A 26,698-nucleotide genomic window follows, 5' to 3' on the forward strand; every position below is an offset into this window, starting at 1 on the left:
ACCTCCAGGTCTTTGTAGGAAGTGAGGGAAATAAGTCAGTCAAAAGTCAAGGATGGAACATTCAAAGCAATTTTTTAATTTGAAAACAGTATTTAAAAAACTTCAATATGTAAAAGGAGGACTTCGGTCCAAAGACATCTCTGCCTGGGATCTAAGTGGTGGGGCAAGCAAACTTAATAGTGACCAGAGAGCCAAGGAGAGCTTTTAAAAAAATCATAACCCAGGTGAGGATAGACTCACCTTGCTAGGGGCAAGATGAGGAAGAAGCAGAGTAGACAGAGCCTGGTAAGCTGCTTGTCCCTTCTGCCACATCATCCAGATAGAATCTGAGAGTCTACATGGTGTTCCAGTCAGGGACAGGCCCTGGCAAGGTGTATGAAGACAGAATAAGGCTTCATCCTTCCTCTCAAAGAGCTCACAGGCAACAACAGAGGATCAACCAGGGGCAGACCAGATACACACACAGCTCAGGCTATGGCAAGTGCTTAGCCAGCAGCATCGGTAAACACTGTGAAGCTCCAAAAGGCCAGTGGTTGAATTCTCCGTCAGGCCACCCAGCATGATTAGTTAAAATTGAAGTTGGCCCTTGAAGGATGCATATGATATGACTAGAAGGGCTAAGCAGGTTAATGGGTCATGGTTTTCTCAAGGCTTGCTGGGTCAGGCCAGGTACATACTTCCTACGTCGATCAGGGCTGCTTCAAGCACTTTGCTATGGTCTCTCTAACCAGACAGACTGCAGAGAAACATACATCTCTTGGTCTCATGCCTAATAAACCCCTATGATGAGAGAAACGGTAATGACAGTCTGCTTCCACCATATTATCTGTCCACAAACTGTAGGTTGATGCTTCTCTCAGGTACCAGCACAGTCCGGGTCATTGGTCTGACAGGGGCAGAACCTGGCTCAGGTTGTACCTCAAAGTGGATCAAGATCTGGAAAGGGAGGAAGAAGGCTATCACTATGGAGGGGTCTACAATGGTGGGCTTGATTGGTAATAGGCATTATTAGTGTTAGGATGGTCAGTGTTGGAATGGCGCCTGTGGCTACTAGGGGATGTCTTAGTCAATGAGGGTAAGAGATTATGGTAGGGAAAAAGATAGTCCAAAAACCCTCACCCTCCAGGCCTGTGATGGGACTGACATATTTCAGAGGATTAGGTCTCCCAAGTCTTATATATTTCCATATGCCTATCAGGAGGGCTTCCCAGGTGGCTCAGTGGTAAAGAATCCACTTGCCAAGTAGGAGATGTGGGTTCAGTCCCTGGGTCAGAAAGATCCCCTGGAGAAGGAAATGGCAACCCACTCTAGGATTCTTGCCTGAGGAATCCCATGGACAGAGGAACCTGGTGGGCTACAGTCTATGGGGTTGCAGAGTCAGAGATGACTGAGTGACTGAACAACAATAAAAAATGACTATCAGAAGGAGAGATCATGGCTTTAGAGCTCTCTGCTCTGGGGAAGGTAGAAGATCTAGATCACTCACCTGGGCCAAGGCCATTTGCAGCTCAAGCTCTGCCAGGCGTCTCCCCACGCAGCTGCGCTTGCCAAAGCCGAAGGGGAGAGATGCAAATGGGTGGGGAGCTGGACCTTCCCCTAGCCAGCGAGCTGGACGAAAAGAATTTGGTTCTGGGAACTGGGCAGGGTCCCTTGAAGTGGCATAGTGACACAGAGTGACCAGCGTCTGGTGAGGGAGGAAAACAAACTTGTCAATTTTGGCCCAGGAATGCCAGGAGGGTGGTAGAGAACAGGACCTATGGATAGGGAGGAAGGCAGGTTCTGGTTGACTGTGATTCGGAAGTTTTCCGGAGCTACTTTTCTCTACTGCCCCATTATAACCCAGAGAGGCACCCAGGCCAAGGAAAGGGTTTGAAGGGCTTATGGAGAGTATCTGAGAACAGGACCAGTCCCAAGTTAGGGATGGCTTAGCAGGAGGGGCCCATAGGCTCTACTCACATTTTTGGGGATGATATATTCACCCACACAAATGTCTCTGTCTGGGACACGGGAATTTCCAGGTACCACAGGGTACAGTCTGGATGGCAGAGCACAAAAGGGAGACAACAAGGTGAAGCACGGGCTATAGCCCTCTCCTGCCACCCAAATTCCACACCCATTCTTGGCCAAGGGTAGAGTACCATTTTCCTGCATCCCCTCTCCCAACTCCCACCCGCTGTATGCTTCCCCAGCCTTCCCCGAGCATTTTCTCTAGTTTTCCTCTCCTGCCCCTTCACCTTAGCACTTCCTTGACCACGGCCTTCAGCAGGGGCAGCTGGGACAGAGCAGTGGCTGAGGGTTGGGTACTGGAGCCGGGGCCCAAGGCAGCTGTGATCTCAGCATGGAGTGCTGTCTGGATTTCGGGGTGCCGGGAGAGTTCATACAGAGCCCAGGAGAGAGTGTTGGACACCTGCGGGGACAGGGGGAAGCGTTAAAGGTGTTGAGAGTGGGGACCCAGCATAGGGGGCAGGATATGAGGCAGTCTGGACCCCAGGAGGTGCTAAGCCAAGCTGGCCTAGAGGACCACAGTGGGTTTCCAGCGGCAGGGAAATAGCCCCAAGATGGAGGAGGTTAAGCTATGGAAGTGGGGCTCCCAACACAGAGGGAGAACCTCACCGTGTCCACCCCAGCGAGAAGCAGCTCCGTCACATTCCCCAGGATGGACGCGGCAGGCAACTCTTTCTGGAGCAAGAAGTAGGTCAGGTGTGCCCCAGGTCCCATGTCCTCCTCAGACTTCTCAGACTGGTTCCTCATGGCTACCTCAGCCTCTCGCTGCTCTACATGCTGCTGGGCTGTGCGGACGGGGACAAGGTGTTCCTCACCACCTGGGAACAGCTTTATGTTCCCCCATCCCCACTTCATTTCTGTGCCTTGCTGTGCGTGTGCCTGCTAAGTCGCTTCAGTTATGTCCCTGACTCTTTGTGACCCCAGGGACTATATCCCGCCAGCTCCTCTGTCCATAGGGATTCTCCAGGCAAGAATACTGGAGTGGGCTGCCATGCCCTTTTCCAGGGAATCTTCCCGACCCAGGAATCGAACCTTCATCTCTTATGTCTCCTGCACTGGCAGACGGATTCTTTACCACTAGCGCCACCTGGAAAGCCCAGCCCACCTGGGAAGCCCAACCCGTCTGTGCATTACCGAATGCAAACATCTGGTCCCAGTCTCGGCAGAGGCGGTCCCAGGGTCCGGGCACGACGCGGTGCAGCCAGCTGGGCATCGCCATGGTCAAGAGCGTGGACACGAACACCGAGCCGACCGCGCGGATGAAGGTCTCTGTGTCTGGGGGCACCTCTGCCTCCAGGCAGCCGAGGCGGGAGCCCAGCAGCACCGCAGCAATGCCTGGCCGGGAGGGGGCGCTGTCAGGGCACCTCGAGACCCGGCCCAGGTGCCTCTTACGCGTGTTCCAGTCCTGGGACTCACCTTCCAGTCCAAACTTGTAAAACTCTCCCGCCACGTCTCGAACCAGGGAGGGCGGCCCAGCGCCCAGTCCTCGCTGGCGCCGCAGTCGCCTCACAAGGTCACGCACCACGCCGTGTAGGGTCCCGGCATAGCGGGCGGCCGCTTGAGGCCGGAGGAGCAGCGGGGCCAGGAGGCTGCGAAGCCTCTGCCATTCTTCCCCTTCCCTGTGCGGGGGTGCGGAGAGGGGGCGCATCAGGGCAGACGGTGGTGTGGAGAGGCGACCCGACGGGGCTAGTGGCGCTGGAGATGGAGCGTGTCGGGCTGGGGTGGCCAGGAGAGGGATAGCGTCTTCTCCCTCGGGAGAACAGAAACCTGATCCTGCCGGCACCCGCTTTCCTTCCCCCCTCCTCATTACTCATTTCCTGCCCCGGAGGGGCCTGGGTTCCTGGGTAAGCTGAGTCACAGAATCTTCCTTTGCATCTAGATCCTGGTGCCTCAGCCCCTTCCGCGAGTCCCCAAGATTCCGGCTTCAAAAGATAAAGAGGTGAACAAGCACGAGAGCCGGGCTCCACCTGAGCTTGAGCGAAACGGACTGGGGTGGGAACCTCGATTTGCCAGAAGGTTGGGGAGAACGACCTCCACCTCCCCAGACTGTCTCCAGACCGGGCCGCAAGGGAGGAAAGCAGCTGGACGTCGGGGGCTTTGGGGCCAGAGGACTCACGCGGTGAGCAATCCGCAAGCCCGCTGGCGGCGGCGACGGTGCTCAGTCCAGGGTGAGAAGCTGCAGCGTTCGGGCCGGGGTCCCTCCTGTCGTAGCAGCTGCTCGACGAGCGTAGGGGCCGCCAGGTACACGGTGCGCACCGTCCCGAAGCTGGCCAACCACACCGGCCCGAAGCGCGCGGCGCCCTGCACCTGGGAGAATGCGAGCGGCGGACCTGGAGATCCGGGCCGGGAGGTCCCGGCTTGGCCTGCGCCAACTCCAAGGGCGCTGTTTCGGGTATGAAAAGGGGAGCTTCTGCTCCCAAGTGGTGTATGGCTCTGATGCTGCAAACCCCTCTCCTTTCCCTCACTCCCCATCCCTAGTAAGTCTGGGTGTGATGGGCAAAACGGAGAAGCTGGGCGCAAAGCTGACTTTCAGCACCTCTCTTTCACCACCTGGGCGGATAAATCCCTAAAGTCTCCTCCCGTGGACTGTTCATCTTAGGATGAGCCCCTCCTGAAGGTATAGGAGCGTACTAGCTTTAAGAGAGTCCCGCCTCCCGCGCACTTGTTCTGGATCTGCGAGCCTCCAGACGCCTGCATCGCGAGAAGGGGCGTTTTGAACGCACTCCTCCGCGGGGTATCCAGAGGACTCCGCGTCTCGGGAGCCACCGGCCCCAGTCCCAACTTCGTCTTTTCCGTAACGCATGGGCATCCGTTCCCACCGGCCCTCCTTGCTACGTTCTGCACTAGGGTTTGTGGAAGCCAACCTCCCCAGCTTTCAGTCGTGGGAACGGCGCCCCATTCTACCTGCAGCTCGTGTAGCCGTGACAGCCCCCCTTTGCAGAAAAGCTCCGCAAGGAAGCCGGGCGTGGAGGGGCCTGGGATGTCCGCCAAAACCCGGGGCGCTGACTCGGAGCCTCTGGAGCCCAGTGAGGCGCCCAGCTCAGGACAGCGGACGCGATGGAACACTCTGGATGCAAATTTGAGGGTCTGGGTCATGGTCTGGCTGCGGAACCCACCAAAGCTCGCTCCTCCAGAGCATCTTGCCCGGCCTCTATTTAACACTTGGGCGCGGTAGTGGCGACGCCCCCTCCCCGAGCTCCTCAGCCAATCCTCTCTCCTGAGTGGTCAATGCTGGGGATTAGCACCCAGAAACAGCAGGCGGGGCTGGAGCGGCCAAGGCAGCTCCCTTGGGTCTCATGTTACCATGACCCTCTCGGGAGGCGAGGCTTGCCTCAGTTTCTCCTGGGCTGGTGCCCTAGTCCATCAGCCTAAAGATCTCTTCCTCAGAAAGTCTATTTGGTGAGGTTTAGTTGACCAAGATACAGACTCGGTCTCTGGTGTTCCCACCACTTCCCCAGGGAGCTCGGCCCGCTCCACCACCACTACCACCATCCCCGCCCCCCCGCCCTGGGGCCCTCCTCAGGAATTCCCCGACCTCCAGCTCCTCAAGGAGTTAAGAGCCGGAAGAGGCACAGCTGGAGCTCTCCTCAGATTCTTGCCTCTTAGGGCTGCACATTTTCTGTACCTGAGCAGAATTTTTCTACACTGCCACATGGCTCCCCCTGCCCCTATCCCTGCGACGGCCGCCGCCCCCTTCCCCGCCCCGCTCCCAACTGGACAGAGGGCAGGTGGGATCATGGGTTAAAATGGTTTCAGGAGCCTTCATTTTTATTCCTTGAGGAGACGGGGTTGGTCTTTTGGGTCAACAAGCCCTGTCCTACCAGCCATAGGAATATGAGACTTGAGGAGCAGAAATGAAGAAACTTATTGCAAACTAGAAAAGTTGAGAGATTTTTCTGGGCTCCTGGACAGAACAAGGGCTCTCAGGTACAGAAAAGGTGCAGCCCAATGAGGCAAGAATCTGAGAGCTCCAGCTGTGCCTCTTCTGCCTCTTACTCTTTGAGGAGCTAGAGTTCTGACTCTCCAGCTGACGCAGTCTCCTGTGTGTGTGTGTGGGGGGGGGGGGGGGGGGCGGTTCTAGTCAGCAGCCCCTTTCCACTTTTAGCCTCAGAATCCTCCCCAGTTCAGCTCTTTGCTCCTTACTCCCGCCCCCCTCCCTCCCCAAGCAGGTTCAGCGCTAGTCAGTCAGCTCTGAAATTAAAGCAAAGGTCAACAGGAGAAGGCAGGGGGTCTCCACCACCACACCCAGGATCTCCAGAGACAGCAAGAACAAAGGGAACACGAATTCCCCAGGTCAAGTCTTAGGCAGGGAGAGGATGGGAGTGATACACACTCTAGCCTTTCCTCAAAAACATAGCATGTTATGTGCACACACATACATGTTACCCTCAGAACCATAAAGCAAACATGAGCAGGCAGGTGATCTGAGTCTAGCAGGCAGTGTAGATGGACAGTGGAGAACTGCATTCCTCACTCCAGCTGAGAAGGAGAGCTCCTAGGAGAAGGGAGTGCTAAGGAAGAGCAAGTCTCCACTTCTTTCCAAGGATCCCTTCTGGTCCAAGGTCTTTTGACCTTCCCAGTCAGCTGCTTTGGGTTTCTGCTGCCACTGGAAGGGCAAGAAGGTAAGAGGCGTCTGGGGCAGTCCTGAACTCCAGGGTCCTGCCCTGGGCAGCTCTTCAACTTGAGAGACTGCTGCCTGCTCTCTCTGTAGCAGGCTTGGCTGGGAAGGTCCAAGGGCCTGATCTCCTTTCCAGTCCCCCAAATATGGGGTTCCACTAAGGCAAAGGCAAAGTCAGTGACCAGGAGGGGTAGGAGTGGGAGTCACTGCCGGGAGGGCGGGATCCTGTATTCTTCGGAAGATGGCTGGGAAGTTCTTTCCTCCATTGCGTAGAACTTTCTTTCCCTCCTCGGTTGAGGTGCCCAGATGTCCCACAATGGGGTCTTCACTCTGGGAGAAGGAAGGGTCCAGTAAGTCCTCGCCCATCTTTCAGATTGCCCTGGTCCCTAGACATTCATCCCATCCTCTGGGCATTAAGCTGGATTCAAAGAAGACAGAACCACTCTGGCAAGGATCTTTCCGTAACTCTCCACAGTTTCTCTTAGGCTCCCTACTTACCAGCTCCTCCAGAGGCACACGCTCAAACAAGGGGTGCCCTTCAAAGTGGGTGCACATCCACTCATGCAGCTCCAGCACGTCAGTTATGGTGTACACCAGCCCCTGCACAGGCAAAGTCACTCTGGAGGGGGCGCTGCGAGCGGTCGAGCAGCAGGGTGATGGGGATGGTGGTGAGCCCCCAACAAACCCCCACTGAATTCTCGGTTGGAAGGCCCCTTATTAGACCCCTCACCCCGTCCTCCCTCCTGCTCTCGACTCACCCCAACTCTCAGCACGTAGGCATATTCTGCCAGCAGTGTGGGACTGATGATTCGCCACTTGTGCTTCGTCCGCTTGAAATGTGGGTCAGGGAAGAGGAAGAACATCTTTGTCAGCTGTGAGACAGATGAGCACCAACAGGATGGTGAGAGCCTGGCCTCCACACCCCACCTGCTTACCAGCCTAACCCCCTGGGGCCCGGCCCCACCTGGCCCTTGTGGAAGAAGTTAGGAAGGTGCTTCATGGCATTGCTGCGGAGACAGGCGATGTTCTGGAAACCACCTCCAGGAGCGGCTCGCAGGGCCCGGATCCGGTCTTGTACATAGTCTGAGACTTTCACCCGGATCTCCAGACCCAGAATCAGCGTGTCTGGGAACAGCGGTGACAGTTCCACTGGACACAGAAATAAAATCAACCTCATCCTTACAGGATGTACAGCGGGGTCAACATGGGAAAGGAAGCCTCAATCAGCAATTACCCAAATCAGGAACGGAAAGTGTGGCCAGAGAGCTACCTCTATGGATAGCTCTGTGCTGAAAAGGCTGAGGGACACCCCAAAATTGTCACCAGAACCGGAAGTGGGAAGGCCTGGCAATACACATGTCTTCGCACATGCTTTAAAGTCTTCACAGTGTTTCCACACATTGTCTCACTTAATTCTCATGACATTATGTGGTAAACTGCAAAGATGATAAAACTGAGTGTGGGAAATGGCTGAAGCCACAGAGCTAAGAAGAGGCAGAACTGGAACTTGGAACCGTGGTTTCCCGCCACCAAGTACTATGCTCTTCCTCTCTCTCATGCTGCTATTTCCATGGAAGAGCTCGACATAGAGAAGGAGGTCTAGCATGCATGGCTGGGACAACACAGACGATATAAGAGAAATCTGAAAATAGTATCTTGGAGAAGGAATGAGTTCTGGTGAGGAAGGGGGAAGGGAGAGAGGGGTGGAATCCCCGAGAAAGACAGTTCAGGATCATTGGCCACAGCGACTAATCTCTGACGCTTGTGCTGACCAGCTCACTGACCCGGCACCTGGCAGGTGAAACGGCTCATGTAGGGACCAGAGCCAGAAGCGGGGCCAGACCAAGACAACTCAAGTTCTAAGAGGCTTTGAGGCAGCCCCCTCCCTTCTCCTGGGCGAAGGCCACAGACCCAGAGTAGAGGGAAGGTGGAGGTTCTTCACAACGATGTCACAGCAAGCAGTGTCTGGTCCGAAGGGGAAAGGCCAACTATGGCCCCCAGCAAACCTGCTGAGGTGGCAGAACCTAGGCACTGCCTCTCCTTGCCCCAGAGAGAGGGCCAGAGTGTTACCTAACAGGCCGCCATAGCCACAGCCTATGTCTGCAAACTCCACTTGAGCCTGAGCTCTCTTTTCTTTCTTATCCTTTGGGTCATCATGGCTCTGATTTTGAGGCAGTGGAGCGAAGAACTCTGGGTATAGCTCAGACCAGTCCATGTCCTCTGGTTTCACAGGGCTATCGGAGAGAAGACGAGAGAAATGTGGTTACGCCACTGTGGAAGTGGTACTATGTGTGTGGGTGGATGGGTGAGGGTGGGAGATGCATGAGAGGAGGGTTTCTCAAAAATTCTGTAAGAGTGGGCCCTTTGGCCTCTAGGGAGCACAATGGAAACCACCCTTAACCCCCAGTATGAATCATCGGCCTATCATGGGGCCCATGACTGTGATCCGCCTATCTCCCTTTCCAGGGTTGATGTGACTGTGCATCTCTCCTTTCTGGGGTTCAAGTTCCCCTTGTCCCAGAGACTGGCTGCCTAAGGCACTGGGACTTGTCTTTGCTGAAGTTCTCTGCGGGAAGAGGATGGAGTAAGGTGTGGGTGGGGTTGTGTGGAAGTTCCTCTTTTTTTAAAAAAACTGATTTTATTGGAGTATACTTGATTTACAATGTTGTGTTAGTTTATGCTATAGAGCAAAGTGACTCAGTTACACATATACATATAACCACTCTTTTTAATAATCTTTTCCCATATAGGTCATTACAGACGATTGAGTAGAGTTCCCTGTGCTATCAGGAGGTCCTTATTAGTTATCTACTTTAGTAGTGTGTACATGTGGATCCCAGGCTCCCAATTTATCCTTTCCTCCAAGTTTGCCTTTTGTTAAATTTCACAGATGAAACTGAAAGATGGAAACTACATTCTTCCTCCATCACTGTAGTCTCAGGAAAAATTTCTTTATCTTCCCAGCCTAGCAATCCTACCCAGACGTTGGCCAGAACACCACGCCCCCTGCAACCCGCAAACTCCGCCCTCTGCCGAACCTTACCCACCCAGACCCCCGCGCCACCACACACAAAACTGACGTCACCCAGCGATCCTCCCAAGCGTACCCTAAACCCTCCCAACCATTCCAACACGATCGCTTTTCCGGGCTAATCCGAGAAGTCTGCCCTCCTCTCGTTTCCCTGCTCGCCCTGCCTCTCTCACTCACTAGCGCAGCGTATGATCCGCCATGGGGTTGGAGTGAGCCCGCTGCCGATAGTAGCGCTTCTGAGGCTGTGGGGCCTCGGTTCCTGCTGCGTCCCCAGTCTCGGTTCCCGCCATGATGTCCAGAGCGAGTTTCTCTACGGAACCCACGTGGAGATCTAGGCTCTGGACGCACGAGAATGACGCAGTCAGGCACGTATGCTCAGAGGCCTCCCCTTAAAGCCCCAGGAGTGAATTCGGCTGGGCTGGGCAGGGAGGACCGCAGCGGGGCCCCGCTGGAGGGTGCCTCCGCGCCGCTGGTATTTAACTGGGCTGGCAAGGCCAGACTCGCACCCAGCCTCTATCGTTAGCCTTCTTCTGTTTGGTCTGGGTTACTATCCCTGTTGCAGGCCCCTGTGCACCCCGCAGGTGAGAGGGGTCCAGGGACCCCGCTTTCCTAAGTTGAATTAATCCTCGTTCCTCTCCCCTCCTCTCCTTCCGAACAGTGCATTGCGTCCGACCCCCTGTAGCCCTGTGCAAATCCCGTCGGGTGTGCGCTGGGGACCGGAGCCAGGGAGGTAGCTCCTCATCCCACCTCCAGGAAGTCAGACTGGAGGAAGGAGGGCAAACTTGAGGAGGCGGGGCTCGGTGCCACGGGGCAGCCGTGGGGCTCGCTGTCCCCCATCCCCCACCCCGCTTCAGATCAGGGATCCGAGCGCTGGCTGGCGTCAGGGCACTCTCTCGGCCAGATGGCAGATTCCCGCCCAGATCCTGAGTCAGAGCCCGATTCGGTGTTCCCACGTGAGGTCGGGCTCTTCGCCGACTGCTACTCGGAGAAGAGCAGGTTCTGCTTCTGTGGGCACGTGCTGAATATCACGGAGAACTTCGGGTCCCGCCTCGGGGTGGCAGCGCGCGTGTGGGATGCGGTGAGGAGTGGGCGGCCCTGGGCTAGGGTCCGCGGGGAGGTCAGACCCCGGACTCCCGCTCTCCCATAATGGAGCCATCCCCGCTGCAATCTTATATTTTCTGTTTTTTCTCCTATAGGCTCTAAGCCTGTGCAACTATTTCGAGAGTCAAAATGTGGATTTCCGAGGCAAGAAAGTGATCGAACTGGGCGCGGGGACTGGTATCGTGGGAATCTTGGCAGCGCTGCAGGGTGCGTGAGCTTTGCGGTGGAAGCGGGTGAGGGGAATGGGGATGTAGAGAACTTGTCACTTCCTGGATTCTTGAAAGAGGGAGGGGAGTGCTTTGGGACCAACACAGTGTTTTCTTTATAACAAACAATTTTTTTTTTTTTTGCCCCTGCCTGGTCCTGTGTGCCAGACAGTGCTGATTCGCTGTTCTGGCACCCATGGTGATTGACTTGGGGGGTGGGGGTGGGCAGAAAATAAAATTTGGGCAGGCCTTAGTAGGAGTTTTTCCTACCTTTTTGCGATTTCCTGGACAATGCTGTCAGAAAAAATCTTTGCTTTGGATATGGTCTTCTGTTAAAATGTCTATATGGAATTACTCTCTAGAGGGAGCGATCTGCAGGTATTAAACCTCATGAGTGCTTTATAACTTCACTGTGAATATATTTTTGATTCTTTAGGTTTTGATTGCTTGGGAGGAACAAGCTTATGAGTTTTTGAGGGTTAGGCTGTGTTTTGTGGGAAGTGGTGTAGGAATTAGGCACTGCCGACTTGGGAAATAAAAAGGTAAAAATTCTGCTTTATTTTTGTGAAGAATCAAAAACTACAAAGGAAAAAGTTCCTTGGTTTATAATCTGATGGGCAGGCAAAACCTCACACTGAAAACATTCCTTTAAAAACACTTATGATGACATCTCCCTAGGAATGCAAATTAACATGTCCTCGTTCATAGGGACATAACACAAAACACATTCAGAAAAGTCTTCCCAGTAGCAGGCTTTCACTCTTTTATTCTATTCATTCTATTCTATTCTATTCATTCAACCAACATGTATTTGGAGTCCTATATGTGCCAAGAATCGTGCTAAGTATTGGGATACAGCAATGAGTAAGACAGATTTCCTCTCCCCAAGGAGTTTATGGTCTAGTGTTGAAGATGGGGGAAGATGTTACAGGATGTTATGGAGAGCTATGTGCAGAGCCAGTGGACATGCTCTGGCCATGTCTCCCTTGACTCTCTGGGAATCCAGCAAGAAGATGGTCTATCAGATGAGGAGTATGAACATAGCAGGCTCAGAAAGAACCGAAGGAATGTCACCAGCAGCTTTCCATGAAGGATGAGTGGATAAGTGGGCAGCTATGCTAAAATGGCAGAAAAGATGTATAATATCAAGGGAAACACCTTTCACTTGCTTCCAGACTGACTTCTTCTTTTGTCTTCTGTTCTGCTGCCGACTCAGAAATCTGGGTGTCATTCTCATCCGTTGCCCTCTCCCCTCACATCCTGGCAGTCAGCAATTCCTGTGAGTCACATGTCCTTAATACGTCCCCAATTGTCTGTCCTCTTCCCCTCAACTCTAGTTCAGGCCACTGCCAACTTTCCCGTGGATTTTCACGAGTGTCTTTGAGCTTCCCTAGGGAGAAGTTTGGCATGCCCAAAGTAGATCTTGTGATCTTCTGCCACCAAACCTGTTTCTCCCTCAGGCTTCCCCATCATAGTGAATCACACTGCCATCCAACCAGTGGGGAATCTAGACCCACCTCTGACATGTCCCTTTTTCTCATCCCCATCTCCATTATCCAAGTCTGGCTGATTGAACTCCTAAAAATCTCTTGAAGCTCCTGTTTTTCCATTTGCACTGATGGCTCCCCAGTCCTTGGCACCATCACTCTCTTGGATGGCTACAGTTAATCAAACTGGTCTTCCTGCTTCTACTCCTTGCCCCCACCTAGACCTCTGCTCGCTGCACCCAGCTGGCAGAGTGATCTTCTCAGCACACCTTCCCCATCTTTCAGTGGCTTCTTGCTGCTTTCAGGATGGAACCAGTCCCTTTGGCATGGCCTCCCTGTGTAGCTTCTTTCTGTGCCTCTCCCTCTTGGACTCCTTGTGCTACCTAGTGCTCTCCTGCCAGTTTCTCAAGCTAACTCGGTGTCCCCTTCCTTGGAGCCTTCACATAGGCTGTACTTATACTCTATGTGTATACCCCTCATGCCACTTGGTTAATGCAAATGCCTTCTTCAGTGCTCAGCTCAAACATCACTTCCAAGGGAAGGCCTCCAGGGCACTCCCACCCCCAAACTATCTTAGCTACTTCTAGTATTATAGACACAATTGTGCTGAGTGGTTTCATTTTAAATTTGTTGTCATTATCCTCAGATGTGTCCTTAAATGACGTCCCGCTAGCCTCTTACCTCTCCCTCATCCAATTATTCTTCTGCTCTCCCAAACATCTTATTCCTTACCATTTCACCCTTCATACCTCCAAATGTCTCTCTCCCCAGCCTATGACTTTGTTCCCCAGCTCTTCTGATTGCTTCTTTTTTTCTTATAGAAAATGTCCACAAGTTCCTCTCACAGCATCTACTCACCCAGCTGTGTCTGTCTGCGCTGCCTTCTCTCCTGGTACTGTGGTAGACGTGCTGTGCTCCTAGTTAAGGTCAAGCCCCTCATGCCTCATGAGACCCCAAACCTTCTCATCTATTTAAAGACATTGTCCAAGCAGATACCCTGCTCCCCTGCCTCTCCTGCATTATCTGTTTTCACTTCTCTCTGGATCATTCCATATATGTGTTTGTGTGTATTATGCATATAAATATGCTATAATTTCTCCTATCGCAGATCCTACACATCCCTCCAGTTACCATTCCATTTCTCTGCTCAGCTTTGTGATGAAACTCAGAAGAGTTAATACTCACTGTCGTTCCTCTCTTCCTATTGTTTCTTCAATTCCGTTCCAGAACACACCCTCACAACCCCCCCCCCCCCACCCCCAACTTGCCTTCTCCATTCCCGTTGCTCCCATCAAGATTGTGAGCTTCACTTTTGACTGCATGTTGTTAAGTACAGCACTCAGCAGACTTCCCTGACGGTCCAGTGGCTAAGACTCCGAGCTCCCAATGCTGGGGGCCTCGGTTCCATCCTTGATCAAGGAACTGGATCCCACATGCTGAAACTAAGAGTCCGCATGTTGCAACTAAAGAACCTGAATGCTGCAACAAAGGTTGAAGATCCTGCAACTAAGACCTGGTGCAGCCAAATAAATAAATATTAAAGAAAAAAAAAGTACAGCAGTCAGTATCAGCCCAACTTCCTGGACTTGGCAGTTGTCATTCCCTCCTTGAAATACTCCTTTGGATTCCAAGACACCACACTTCTGGGTTCTACCCACCTTGCTGGCACTTTTTCCATTCTCCTTTGGTGGTTGCTGTTCCTCTTCACAACCGAAAGTCTGAGTGCAATGGGGCTCAGGAGCAGCCCTTTGACCTCTCCCCTATTCTATCTGTATTCACAGCTCTAAATACCCTTTCCATGCTGATGACTCTGACTCTCTTACTTATATCTCCAGACTTGTTTGTATAACCTACGGCCTACTTGATACCTTCCTGTGGTTGTCTGATGAACATGTCAAACTTAATGTGTCCAGAAAAGCATGATTTTCCTGTCCAGCCTGCTCCTCCTGCAGCCCTCCTCACCTAAATAAATGACAATTTGATCTTCTGATTGTCAGGCCAAATATCTTGGAACCAGCCTCTCTCTCTGATAGTGCATATCTAATTTGTCAGAAACCCCGTTATTGACTCTACCTTCAAAATGTATTCAGGATCTGCCAACTGCTGCCCTGGTTCAAGCCATATCACTTCTCACCTGGGTAACTGTAGCCGCCTCCTAACTGGTCTGTTCTGACTTTGCCCCTCCGTAGTATTTCCTCATCGCAGTAGCCAGAGTGATCACTTTAGAGCCATTCTTCAATTCTTAAAGCCATAAAGTTTATGACACTCTTCCATTACAAATTTTCCAATAGCTTCCCATCTCACTCAGACTAAAAGCCAAACTTCTTGGTTGCTTTTTCAAGGCACTATCTAGAATCTGACCCCTACGATGACTTCTCTCACTTATTTTTCTCCAGCTACAGGCATTCCTACTGGTCCTCAGACTTGTTAGGTGAACTCTTGCCTCAAGGTCTTATTCTTGGTCCTTACGTTTATGGCTGTTTTTTTTTTTTGGGCGGGAGGGGTTTCTAAGCTCTGTCAGTCTTTCCTTCCTAATGTGTTTTACCTTGACCTCTTTTCTTTCTGTTAGTCCGTCATTTGGTACCTTTTAATCTGAGAGACCCACAGAGTCTGCCCCATCACTTTGTACAGGTCATTGCTCAAACATAATCTGCTCCCTAACTACCAGTTTGAAGCTTTCCCTAACTACCCCGTTTAAAGTGACATTCCCTGCCCTGTCCCTCAAGCAGTTCTTATCCTCCTTCCCTGCTTCAGCATACCATCTGATTTACAGTGTGTTTTGTTTCATTTTTGTTGTCATTGTCTTTAGCCACTAGACTGTAAATCCTAGGAGTGGAGGGATTCTTGTCTGATTGGTTCACTGCTGTATTCTCAGCACCTGGCATATAGGCACATAATGACTATTAATGGGAGAATGAATTCTGAATATTTCCTGTTTCTGTAATAATCACCATGATTATGACTAAATAGTATTTTGCATTACCTCACTTGTCTTCGCCTCTATAACAAATCTCAAGGAAAAAGCCAAGGTCTTGTCTGGCTCACCTCTGTACCCTCAGAATTTGGTAGATGCTCAATACATGTGCTTACTGCATGAAGGAAGGTTTCTGAAGTTCTAATCTAATCATCGTCACCCTCTGCTTCTGCCCTTAAACCTGTTGCCCTCAGGATGAAGCCTGGATCTCCTTAGCATGTCATAATGATTTTCCTCTGTACTCTCATGTCTTAACACATTTCCCTTCCACCTTCTTTGAGGTCTAGCCTTCCTTGCATACGCCGTGCTCTCTCATCACCAGGCCTTTGTACTCTCTGTTCTCTGCTTGAGAAGCTTCACCTGACTAACTCCTCCTTGCCCTTTAAGGCTGCTTGTTGAGGTCATGTCTTCTGGGAAGCTTTCCAAATCCATGAAGGCTGGTTTGTGTCAGTAGGGGGTGGGTGCATAGCCCACCTCCAGCTTAGTCCTGCCCAGGCTTCTGCTGACATATGATTGTTGTGTGTTGGGCAGAGAGGTTGAAGATTAGCTCAGCGAGAATGTTGATGTTGTAGAATGTAGAGTAATGAGATGGCAGTGGATGAAGCTGAGGTTAGGGCAGCTAAAATCCAAAGTGTGGACTTTGGGCAGTCAAAACATTATCCTCTAGGCCTCGAGGTCTCTGGACCTTCTAGGCAGGAGCTGAAACCCCTTGGTTGGTCCCTCTGACTTGCATTTCTCCTCCTTCCTCTCTCTCAGGGGGGGATGTTACCATCACTGACCTACCCCTGGTCCTAGAACAGATCCAGGGCAACGTCCAGGCCAATGTGCCCCCTGGAGGCCGGGCCCAGGTCCGCGCCTTGTCCTGGGGGATTGACCAGCATGTCTTCCCTGGAGACTATGACCTGGTGCTGGGGGCTGATATCGTGTACCTGGAGCCCACCTTCCCACTGCTGCTGGGGACCCTCCGACATCTGTGCGGGCCCCATGGCACCATCTATCTGGCCTCCAAGATGAGAGAGGAGCACGGGACAGAGAGCTTCTTTCAGCATCTCCTGCCCCAGCATTTCCAACTGGAGCTGGCCCAGCGGGATGAGGATGAAAATGTCAACATCTATAGGGCCAGGCACAGGGGACCAAGACCTGCTTGACGTCACCCTTCTGCTCCTCTGAACCCCTCGTTCTCATGAAGGAACTGCCATATCTCCAGAGCCATAAACATAAGGACCAAAAAAAGATGGATCTCCCTTGCCTGTCTTTCCTCCTTCCCTCATTGTTTCTTGAGAGCCTCCTGGGAAGCTGCAGGGAGGGGCCGCTTGTTAGGGATACTAGAGCCCTTGCTGTGAGGGCTAGAGTGCAAAGGAAATTCCCAGTTCCTGTTCTCAGCAGAGGAAGATGAGAGGGCAGCCAGGATTTTAGAAGGGGAGGTTAGGTGGGATGTAAACAGTGGCTGAAGAGAGATAGTCCTGATCCTGTCTGTCCAGCCACTGTCTTTTTATACAGAATGGATTATTTTTTCCAGATTCTATTAGAAATTTTTTTAAAGGAAAATAAGCATTAAAGATCTCTCCTGCATCCAGAGAACATGGGCTTTTGCTGGGGGGCACTGGGAAGCAAGAAACCTTAGAGCACCCACTTCTTGCTTCTAGAGATAGTCTAGTGGAACAGTGGCTCTAACTGGGTCAAGTCTTCCTAGCCCTGAAGTTGGGGTTAGGCCGCAGAGCTGACCTTTGGACTGTAGCTCCTTCAGTCTTTTTGGAGTTGGAGTCCTGATCGCTAAGTTCCAGGTTCTCTTTGATTTTTGGGGGGGGTACCTTTCCAAGCCCTGTCAGTCCTTCCTTCCTAATGTGCTTTGCCCTCACCTCTTTTCTTCTCCCACTATGGGGCCTCTGATTGGTCCTCTCTTGACTTACTCCTTGGGTCACACATCACCTCCTGTGGCCTCCTAGCCTCCATTCACTCCCATTCAAACTGTTTTGTAAACTCTTGTAATCTTCCACAATCAGATCCAATTAGCTTCTGCTGCTTCCAACAGAAGCAAGAATAAGCTCTTCTGCTTGGTACTCAGTGTATCCCATGTGATCCCAAATTACCCTTCTATTTCATTTCCTACTGGTTTCCTACATGTGTTCTAACCTCTGGCCAAATTAAAAAAGGTCTACTCTTTGTTCCCTAAACCCACACCAAAATTCTCTGACTTCTTCCTTCATTCTGATGATTCCCTGCCTATATTTCTACCTCTGAAAATCTTCATTGCTCTTAGCCTGTCTCCTGAAAAAAGCTTTATCAGAGCCTCCTGTTTGAATATGATTTTTCTCCTTTGAGACCCTTTAGCTCTTTGTCTCCTGGGGTTTTATGTACTTTGTCTTGTGTGATCATTTGCTCCCTATTTTCTCACCATCAGATCACCTTAGAGGGTAGGGCTATATGGTTCCAGGCACACATCAAATATTTCTGCTTGTTCAACAAATAATTTACCTGGTTTGTTGGAAGGACACCCGTCCTCCTCCCTAGGTGACCTTGGTCAAACTTCTGAACCCACTCTCCTACCTCACAAGTTTGTCAGTGAGCCATAAATAGATACAGAAATAAGCATTGGAAATAAACATAAAGTCTTACCACGTGTCTTGTGTTGTTATTTTGTGACAACTCGGTTTCATGTTTTCCATTATTTTACCTCTGGGGAATAACTCTCTTGTGAAATATAGTCTCAGGAAACCAAGTAGGGAAGGCGAATGCGCCCCCTAGACAGCAGGTGGCGCTGTCCCCGCTCGGCGCGTTCTGGTGCAGAGTTTTGGCCCCGCTGCCACGCCGTAGGCCCGTGGCTTCATAGGTGCGCCGACCGGCTGCACTGTACGGCCACCGGAAAGATGTCGCTGCTGCGGTCATTGCGTCTCTGCCTGGTCGCGCGGACCGGGAGCTGCCCGCTGAGCGCTCTTGGCCCTGGTCCCTTGCTGCCTTCCTTGCAGGTCTCCCGTGCGCCCGGCACGCTCCCTTCCCCTCCCCTGGCTGCGTTCGGCTCCATCTCACCCTTCTCCCCACCTCGGTGCCTCTTCGTGGTCCAGCGTCCCGGCGCTGCCTTTCCCCCCACCTCCTGGGCCCGTCTCTCCTGAAGTCGTTCACCGGCCGACGTGCTCCCTCCCCCGGAGCTCCTCGCCTCTTCCTGCTTCTCATCCCTTCTTATTCCCTCCAGGCCGGGCTCCCTCTGCTTCAGTCGCCCCAGCAGTGGCATACTTTTCACTCTGGATCCTGGCTGTCCTCGGCTTCCAGCAAGGAGCTTCTCATGAAGCTGCGGAGGAAAACGGGCTACTCCTTTATAAACTGCAAGAAAGCCCTGGAGACTTGTGGCGGGGATCTCAAACAGGTGTGGGGAAGGAAGTGGAGGGGATCGGGGGTGAGGTACTCGGGCCCGATCCCAGTGCTTTCCAGAGGTCGCGCCGGGGACCGTAGAAATCACACTTGCTGTCCAGTGGCCCATACACAGTCCTACACAGGAGTCTGACTTAAATGGCAATCTCACCCTTTGACTCTTACCTGTTTTGAAGCAACTGACTCAGGGTCCCAGGGCTAACACACTGTTCCATGCAAGGCTGTTATAGTAGTCAGACCAACGACCAACGCTCAGATCCTGGTACCCTCACAAGAATCCCCGCGACCTTGGATACCTTACTTAATCTTTAAGAGTTCTTTTTTTACATAAAGAAAATACTGCTATCTCCCCCATAGGGTTGTTGTGAAGATTAAACTTACCCCAAATACCAGGCATGGGACTTCCCTGGTGGTCCAGTGGCTAGGACTTCAAGCTCTCAGTGCAGGGGACCCTGGTTCGATCCCTGCCTGGGAACTAGGTCCCACCTGCCGCAACTAAAGGTTTGCATGCTGCAGCTAAGGATCCTATATGCCATAATGAAGATGGAAGATCCTTCATGCTGCGTCTAAGATCCACAAGCCAAATAAATAATTTTTAAAAATTTAGTAAACATGAGGCACAATGTCTACTGTTTGGCATTTGGTGGTATGCTGCCAGTAAATGATAGATTAGTTTCTGTTGTAGGTTAGAGGAGAAGGAGAAAGAATTGGGGACCCTGAAGATATTTTAGAGCCCCATTCCTTTCTAAATTCTGTGCTTATGTCATCCGCCCTTTATCTTTTTTGTTTATAGGCAGAGAGCTGGCTCCATAAGCAGGCCCAGAAGGAGGGCTGGAGTAAAGCTGCTAGGCTCCATGGGAGGAAGACCAAAGAAGGTCTGATTGGGCTGCTGCAGGAAGGAGACACAACTGTGTTAGTAGAGGTGAGTATCAGAGTTCTAGATATCAGAAGCAACTGTCTCCTTGAGTGCGAGCTTTGTGGTAGATCTTTGCATTCTTAAAGAAGAGGTGTATGAGAACCATAAAAGCTAGTTAGAATTAAGCCCGTGAGACCCCAGTTATTAGCTCTGAATTCATTTAAGTATAGACATGCACAGGTTGTCGGTGAGGGAAGGCCTATTAGGATAGCCCAGAGGGTCTCCAGCCTCCAAGCTACAGACTGGTACCGGTCCATGGCCTCTTAGGAACTGGGCCACAGAGCAGGAGGTGAGTGTCAGGTGAGGGAACGAAGCTTCCTCTGTATTTACAGCCTGTCCTGATTGCTTGTATTACCAGCTGAGCTCTGTCTTCTATCAAATCAATGGTGGCATTTGATTCTCATAGGAGCTTGAACCCTGCTCTGAACTGTGCATGTGAGGGGTCAAGGTTGCGTGCTCCTTATGAGAATCACAAAAGTGGTTTGGCATTGGAGGAGCCCAGAGAATGAGAGGATTATGGCTTGCGGGCCCAGGCAGGCGTGAACTTGAAGTGAATCCTTTGGGGACATTACGGAACCAATCTCTGAAGGTGCAGGTCAGTGCTGACTCATTATTGGCACAGCAGGGATCACTTCATTAAGTTTCTGGCCTCACGCTAGTGGAGCAACTGTAGCTTTAAAATCCCACAGACATTTGTTTCTGTTTTATTGGATCTGCTGCCTGTTCTGTCAATACCTTGCTTTAAGACACTTTTGGAGACTATTAGTAAACAGCTTATACAACAGTATCAATTTATTCCCATAGGTGAACTGTGAGACAGATTTTGTTTCCAGAAATTTAAAATTTCAACAGTTGGTCCAGCAAGTAGCCCTGGGAACCCTGTTGCATTGTCAGAACTTAAAGGATCAACTCTCCACATACAGTAAAGTGAGTTTTGGGGTTGTCGCCAGCATGCTGGGTTTGTTCCTCCCCTCTTAGGGTCTTTGCTGTTCCATTTTTTCAGATGTTCTCATGTCTCACTTCCTTATTTCATGTCTCTGCTTATCTCTCAGGAGAGGAGTACCTTTCCTCCCATTGCTCTGTCCCCTTATTTTGCTTCATTTAAAATATTTTGTTATGGTGCTTATATATTAAATTTATATTTATTCATTTCTTGTTTGCCTTCCACAATAGACTATAAGTTTCATGAGACAGGAAATTTGTCTTTTCACTAGTATGTCTCTGGTGCATGAAGGGTGGGCCCAGCACTTGGCTGGGGCTCATTACATCTCTGTTAATGAATGAATGAATGCCCATGGGATAAAAATCCATCAAATCAGGTGAAACTTTGTATTTAGGAATCTAGAATGTCCTAAGAAAAGGATTTCTAAATACTGGTCCTAGAGAAAGGCACAATTGAGGAGACCGAACATTTTCTTTTCTGTAGAAGGATCAAGGAAGAAATTATTGACATATCCGTATGCCTTTGATCCATCCTTATTGTCAAAACAAAAACAAACCAACTACTCACAACAATTTTTTTGTTTGTACCACCCTTTTCCTTCTATTTATCTTTCTCTTGAGATCTTGTGATAAATGTTAATTACTCCTGATATTGTGCTGTTTAGTCGCTAAATCGTGTCCAACTCCTTGTGACCCCATGGACTGTAGCCCGCCAGATTCCTCTGTCCATGGGATTTCCCAGGCTAGAATAGTGGAGTGGGTTGCCATTTCCTTCTCCATTGTAGATTCTTCTTGTGTATTGAATGTGGTAGGCTACAATTCATCATATAATCCATTAGTCGTTTTAATGCTCAAATTATCCCTGGATTTGACCAGTATAACCTAAGCCTGTGCAAGCTGTCTCCATTGTCTCTTTGGTATAGCTTATTATTTTCCAAGTATTTCCTTACTTTTTGGCATAACAAAATATTCTGGGCTTATGTCATACTTTCCTTGCCCCCATCCATGGAACTGGCCACTTCTACAAGGGGTCTTGATCCTTTTTGGTGGGGGAATGGTTTTTAGAAACAAAGATCTGGGCATTGTGTGTGTGTGTACATGCTAACTCTCTTCAGTCGTGTCTGACCCTTTGCGACCCTGTGGACCATAACCCACCAGGCTCCTCTGTCCATGGTATTCTCCAGGCAAGAATACTGGAGTATGGAGAAAGTAACATGAAAACTTTCATTACCATATGTAAAATAGATAGCCAGCAGGAATTTGCTGTGTGGCTCAGGAAACTCAAACAGGGGCTCTGTATCAACCTAGAGGGGTGGGATGCGGAGGGAGATAGGAGGGAGGTTCAAAAGGGAGGGGACATATGTATACCTATGGCCGATTCATGGTGAGGTTTGACAGAAAACAACAAAATTCTGTAAAGTAATTATCCTTCAATTAAAAAATAAATAAATTAAAAAAAAAATACTGGAGCAGGTTGCCGTACTCTCCTCTGGGGAAGATCTGGGCATTGGGTATGCTTAATTCTACTGAGATGTCATTGCTGCTCTGCTCTTTCAGCAGAGCTAGAAGTGTGTGTGTGTGTGTTTCAGTTCTAATCCTGCACCACAGGCTCCTTCCTTTTCTTCCCGCATTCTGTAATTTATACCTTTCTTCTCTCATAGTGAATGCACTGGCTCCCAGCAACTTCAGTATGTTTGCTTATTTACTTGCTGTACAATGCATACACACTTTGTTTCAGAGTTACTATCCCTGATCACTGCAAGTAATAAACCTACTAAGTAGTTCAAGATTCCTTTGAGGTTCTTTTTGTCCTTCCTTGAAGTTATGTGGTCAAAGGACTGTATCAAAAATAACTTGGATTAGTTGTGTTCCCCCTTTTGAAGTTATGTTATTCCTTTGAATCTTTGTTTCTGTTTGGTCAGTGTTAGAATCTTTGTTAGAATCTTTGTTTCTGCTTGGTCTGTTTGTTTCTGTTTGGTTTCTCTTTGGTCAGTGTTCATTTTCACTCCAAGTCCTCCTTAATTTTATCTTTGAATATGTAAAACTAATGAAGTTCTGAAAGTTAAAACTGTAATACCTCCCCCCAACACACACAAGTGTTACTCCCCCTTCTCCCTTCTACCCCATTCCTATCCACTCTTGGTAGATAACCAACTTCATTGGTTTCTGGTTATCCTTTTTGCAAAAATAAGCAAATTCATCCTGGTGGCTCGGATGATAAAGAATTTGCCTACAATGCAGGAGACCCAGGTTGGATCCCTGTGTTGGAAAGATCTCCTGGAGAAGGGAATGGCTATCCGCTCTAGTATTCTTGCTTGAAGAATCCCATGGACAGGGGAGCCTGGCGGGCTGCAGTCCATGGAGTCACAGAGTTGGACATGACTGAGAGGCTAACACTTTCATACAAATATTTATTACACAAATGGTGATATAATACGTATATATTCTTTTAGTTTGCTTTTTTCACTTCATATACCCTGGAAATACTCCTTACCAGCTCATGGAGGCATCTTTTCTTTTTTTTCAGCTACATAGTATTCTATCTGTGACTGTACTGTGGTTTATTCAGCCAGTCTCCACCTATGTTTGGACTTTTAAACTTTACAGTATTTTACAATTAGAAATATTTGCTCAATGAATAAGTGTGCGTATGTACTTTTGTATCATTGGAAGAGTATTACAGTAAATTTCTAGAAATAGGATTGCCAGATCAAAGGATAGAAGTATATGTAATAGTTTTGTTAGCTATTATCCAATTCCCTACCATTGGATTTGCACCATTTTTCCTCCCTACCAACAATCCACTAACTTTTTAGCTTTAGTATTTTATGATTGTATGAAAATATTATTCCTGATTTCTAGGAAGCTACATTCTAAGAAGTTAGGCCAGAGATTGGGATGGATTTGGGGGTGGAGTGTTGATAGAATAAAATATTTATAAAAGTGGAGCTGTTATCAATTGTTAATGTCCTTGGCTTAATGAAAACATTCTTTGTACTTAACTGTCTTAAATAACTTTCTGAGGAATAACCTATAACCTATATTTTTGCTTAGTCTCTTGGTAATTTGAACTGTACAGACTGACTCATGTTCATTTGTACTGAAAATGACTCTTGTTCATTTTCTTTGCACACTTAGGGCTTCTTGAATTCCTCTGAGCTCTCTGAACTTCCAGCAGGACCTGAGAGAGAGGGTTCTCTCAAGGATCAGCTGGCTTTAGCAATTGGTGAGTATTTGTAAGGATATGGAAACTGGAAATTAAGAACTGAATCTCCTGGTATCTTTGATATTCCTCCAAATCTAGATCAGAAATTACAAGGTCAAGTTCTTGCAAAGGTCAGACAATATGAATGCGAGAGGTGGGTTGCGTGTTAGAGATTGGTGAGCAGTGGACACCCTGAAAAGCTCACATTCCACTGAAGGAAACCATTACCAAGCCACCTGATAACTTTGAGGGAAATAGGATTCCATTGTCATCAGAATTTTTTAATTCCTTTAAACGGATTTAGATTTGTATGAAAAAAAAAATCTTAGTTTTTAGCTGTTTGCAGCTAATTAAAATTAGCAGGTATCACTGCTGACCAAACAAGGCATGTCTTTAGGCAGAGATGGCCTTTTGACCTTTGGTTGACTGCCTATCCACTGTGAAGGAAATAGTCCATCAGAGGTTGTTTCACCTTTACGAAGGGATCCAGGAATATTTCAGGGCATGGTGTTTAGGAAATTGTCCTCTCTTTAAAAAAAAAAATCTGATCCTGAGTTTGTGAAGGTACATTTTTTCAGAACCACTGGCTGCAGGAACCGCATCTGGATCATTGTGGTGGGAGCAGCAGGGGTTTTGCCTTCCTCCTGTACGACTTTGATGGGAGGAGGGAAGCAGGGCTGGGGTGGAGCTTGCGGGAAGTCACTGCTCATCTGATGTTTCCAGTCAAGGCATCAGTTCTGTTTTTATCATGTCGTCTTGAGGTATGTATGATGTTTCAGTGAGTCATGGTTGAGAAACCAGCCAGCCAGCCAGCTGTGTATGAAACTTCTTAAGAAATTCTGGAAGAATTGGGTGTTTCAGCCTTGTCAATTTCTCAGAATTGACTGTTGGGTAGGTGCTTAGAGCTGTTTTAAGATCCCTTTTGGTTTATGACTTCTATGACTTTTAGATGTAACAATGGCTAATTCAGGGGTATTTACCCAGACCCCGTTATTTTCCTACCCTTTCCTACCCTTTGACATATTTGGGCTTCCGATAGGAGGGGATAGCATCCTGAGAACAGTGTTGGGGGAGGGGTGGAACTAGAATCTGGTTTTGGTTCTTACAAGTAACTCCAAAGATGTTATCTTTTTATTTTTGATGAAGGGAAGTTGAAACCACCAGATGACATGGGGTTTCAGATTTTCCAGGGCTTTTAGTTTGGGATTTTCCCCCCAGTATAATGGATGATCAGGAGTCTGTGTCAGTTACGGTGGTTTGGGGGAGGGGTGGTGATTTGGTGGGGAAAAATCCTGAATTGAGTCAGATCTGAGTTTGAGTTCCAGCTGTGCCATACATTAGCTCTGTAGCTTTGGAGAGGTTCCTTAAGCTCTCTAAGCCTAAGTTTAATGTAGTGATGTTAGCCAGATGGGAGTACTCATATTAGAGGGCCAGATACAGTAATAAGTTCTTTTACACCTCTTATTTATTTCTCCCAGTAACCCTGCCTTCATGTTAAGTGACATGATCTCCATTTTGCAGATGAGAACACAAAAGACTTGATGAATTAGTAAATGGGGTTATATCATTAAGTTATTTGCCTAAGGTCGTGTGGCCAGGGTCTGTGTGACACCAGAGTCTGTGTTTCTAAATACCAGCATGGCACCTGATTGGTGCTCCATAAAGTAAGCTCCATTTCTCCCACCTTCTCCCCCCAAACCCCTTTTCCTTTGTCCTGAAAATGGTATCTTTCCATCTTACGGCACATCCACAGTATAAATGCAGACGACTGTCTCCCAGGTTTGGCCACTGCTGTGCATATTTTGGTACTACCATGAGCATTGTATTCTGGAAGCATGTTTTTTTTTGTTTGTTTTTGCTCTCTCACAGGGAAACTGGGAGAAAACATGATTCTGAAACGGGCTGCATGGGTGAAGGTGCCAGCTGGTTTCTATGTTGGCTCTTATGTCCATGGGGCAATGCACAGCCCCTCACTCCACAACCTGGTGCTGGGGAAGTATGGGGCCCTGGTCATCTGCGAGACGTCAGAGTTGAAGGCAAACCTCGCAGACCTTGGCCGCCGCCTTGGGCAGCACGTGGTGGGCATGGCTCCCCTCTCTGTTGGCTCCCTGGACGACGAGCCCGGGGGAGAGGCGGAAACCAAGATGCTGTCCCAGCCATACTTGCTGGACCCTTCCATCACACTGGGACAGTACGTGCAGCCCCATGGGGTGTCCGTCGTAGACTTTGTGCGGTTTGAGTGTGGAGAAGGTGAAGACGCAGCAGACGCCGAATAGATCCCAGAGAATTTGGGCCCAGGAGGACATGTTTATTCTTAACCCTGGACATTTACAAAAAGAAGTTTACTTCCTAAGCCTCTTCAAACCCAGAATTTGTTTTTCATTTGAGTTTATAAATGAAATTATATACTTTGTGGGTAAAACTATTAATAAAATTGTTAGGTAATAAAGAAAGTAGAATCTTTTCCTTGTTTGCGTCATGCTGGGTCTAGCTTTTTTGAGCCTGACTTGTGACACGTTTTAGAAAACAACAGGTGAGCCTCATGGAAGTGGCTGACAGTGTCTGGGAGAACTGTGCTGCTTCTCCCTTCCGCGCATTTATTGTGGCGTCCCCAAGATGTCTGAGTCTTCCCCTCCTCCTCCTGTGACATAGGCCTCTCTTGTTCAGTTTTACTTTGTGATGCTTTGGACTACGCTTGTATCCTGGAACTTCCCCAGTTACATTACTTTTGCCACATGGACTCTTCTGCAGTTGTTGACTCAAACTTAGAGTTGTCTGGAAAATGTGGTTCATTTGTTGATGTCTGTAGCATGCTTTGAAGGCTCTCTGTGGTGGTATACACACTGGT

General features: G+C 49.4%; 4 protein-coding genes across 5 annotated transcripts; 2 read left to right on the forward strand and 2 right to left on the reverse strand.

Moving 5' to 3' along the window:
- Positions 1-53: 53 nt before the first annotated feature.
- LOC113892895 (25-hydroxyvitamin D-1 alpha hydroxylase, mitochondrial) lies at positions 54-5,661 on the reverse strand. Of its 2 annotated transcripts, XM_027542387.1 has the most exons (9): positions 4,909-5,661; positions 4,121-4,311; positions 3,421-3,623; positions 3,139-3,339; positions 2,614-2,789; positions 2,235-2,407; positions 1,957-2,035; positions 1,487-1,684; positions 54-936 (listed from the first exon to the last, which is right to left on the reverse strand). In XM_027542387.1, exons 1-9 carry the CDS (start codon positions 5,098-5,100, stop codon positions 823-825), a joined length of 1,527 nt encoding a protein of 508 aa, XP_027398188.1. In that variant the 5' UTR covers positions 5,101-5,661; the 3' UTR covers positions 54-822. The 2 variants fall into 2 exon arrangements, 1 of the variants encoding a protein (XP_027398188.1); XR_003511163.1 differs by lacking the exon at positions 1,957-2,035.
- A 683-nt stretch (positions 5,662-6,344) lies between these two features.
- METTL1 (methyltransferase like 1) lies at positions 6,345-10,205 on the reverse strand. The gene is made up of 6 exons (XM_027542390.1): positions 9,831-10,205; positions 8,693-8,856; positions 7,587-7,771; positions 7,381-7,494; positions 7,121-7,222; positions 6,345-6,952 (listed from the first exon to the last, which is right to left on the reverse strand). Exons 1-6 carry the CDS (start codon positions 9,941-9,943, stop codon positions 6,797-6,799), a joined length of 834 nt encoding a protein of 277 aa, XP_027398191.1. The 5' UTR covers positions 9,944-10,205; the 3' UTR covers positions 6,345-6,796.
- Positions 10,206-10,291: 86 nt separating this feature from the next.
- On the forward strand, positions 10,292-18,041 carry EEF1AKMT3 (EEF1A lysine methyltransferase 3). Its single transcript, XM_027542394.1, has 3 exons — positions 10,292-10,731; positions 10,850-10,961; positions 16,178-18,041. Exons 1-3 carry the CDS (start codon positions 10,555-10,557, stop codon positions 16,567-16,569), a joined length of 681 nt encoding a protein of 226 aa, XP_027398195.1. The 5' UTR covers positions 10,292-10,554; the 3' UTR covers positions 16,570-18,041.
- A 200-nt stretch (positions 18,042-18,241) lies between these two features.
- Positions 18,242-26,316, forward strand: TSFM (Ts translation elongation factor, mitochondrial). Its single transcript, XM_027542388.1, has 6 exons — positions 18,242-18,387; positions 18,612-18,782; positions 19,581-19,709; positions 20,508-20,630; positions 23,784-23,871; positions 25,720-26,316. The coding sequence occupies exons 1-6, from the start codon at positions 18,289-18,291 to the stop codon at positions 26,124-26,126; spliced, it is 1,017 nt and encodes a 338-aa protein (XP_027398189.1). The 5' UTR covers positions 18,242-18,288; the 3' UTR covers positions 26,127-26,316.
- The last annotated feature ends 382 nt before the right edge of the window (positions 26,317-26,698 follow it).

Source organism: Bos indicus x Bos taurus, chromosome 5 (assembly GCF_003369695.1).
Source record: "Bos indicus x Bos taurus breed Angus x Brahman F1 hybrid chromosome 5, Bos_hybrid_MaternalHap_v2.0, whole genome shotgun sequence".
Lineage (NCBI taxonomy): Eukaryota > Metazoa > Chordata > Mammalia > Artiodactyla > Bovidae > Bos > Bos indicus x Bos taurus.

Coding starts and splice junctions, on each gene's coding strand:
- LOC113892895 (XM_027542387.1), bottom strand. CDS start 5,100: ATGACCCAGACCCTCAAATTTGCATCCAGAGTGTTCCATCGCGTCCGC. Junction 4,312..4,908: donor CACGGCTACACGAGCTGCAG/GTAGAATGGGGC, acceptor GCATTCTCCCAG/GTGCAGGGCGCCGCGCGCTT. Junction 2,036..2,234: donor GTGGTCAAGGAAGTGCTAAG/GTGAAGGGGCAG, acceptor TCTGCCATCCAG/ACTGTACCCTGTGGTACCTG.
- METTL1 (XM_027542390.1), bottom strand. CDS start 9,943: ATGGCGGGAACCGAGACTGGGGACGCAGCAGGAACCGAGGCCCCACAG. Junction 8,857..9,830: donor GCGGATCATACGCTGCGCTA/GTGAGTGAGAGA, acceptor TCTCTCCGATAG/CCCTGTGAAACCAGAGGACA. Junction 7,772..8,692: donor TGGCTATGGCGGCCTGTTAG/GTAACACTCTGG, acceptor TTCTGTGTCCAG/TGGAACTGTCACCGCTGTTC.
- EEF1AKMT3 (XM_027542394.1), top strand. CDS start 10,555: ATGGCAGATTCCCGCCCAGATCCTGAGTCAGAGCCCGATTCGGTGTTC. Junction 10,732..10,849: donor CAGCGCGCGTGTGGGATGCG/GTGAGGAGTGGG, acceptor TTTCTCCTATAG/GCTCTAAGCCTGTGCAACTA. Junction 10,962..16,177: donor AATCTTGGCAGCGCTGCAGG/GTGCGTGAGCTT, acceptor CCTCTCTCTCAG/GGGGGGATGTTACCATCACT.
- TSFM (XM_027542388.1), top strand. CDS start 18,289: ATGTCGCTGCTGCGGTCATTGCGTCTCTGCCTGGTCGCGCGGACCGGG. Junction 18,388..18,611: donor CCTTGCTGCCTTCCTTGCAG/GTCTCCCGTGCG, acceptor TATTCCCTCCAG/GCCGGGCTCCCTCTGCTTCA. Junction 20,631..23,783: donor AACTCTCCACATACAGTAAA/GTGAGTTTTGGG, acceptor TTGCACACTTAG/GGCTTCTTGAATTCCTCTGA.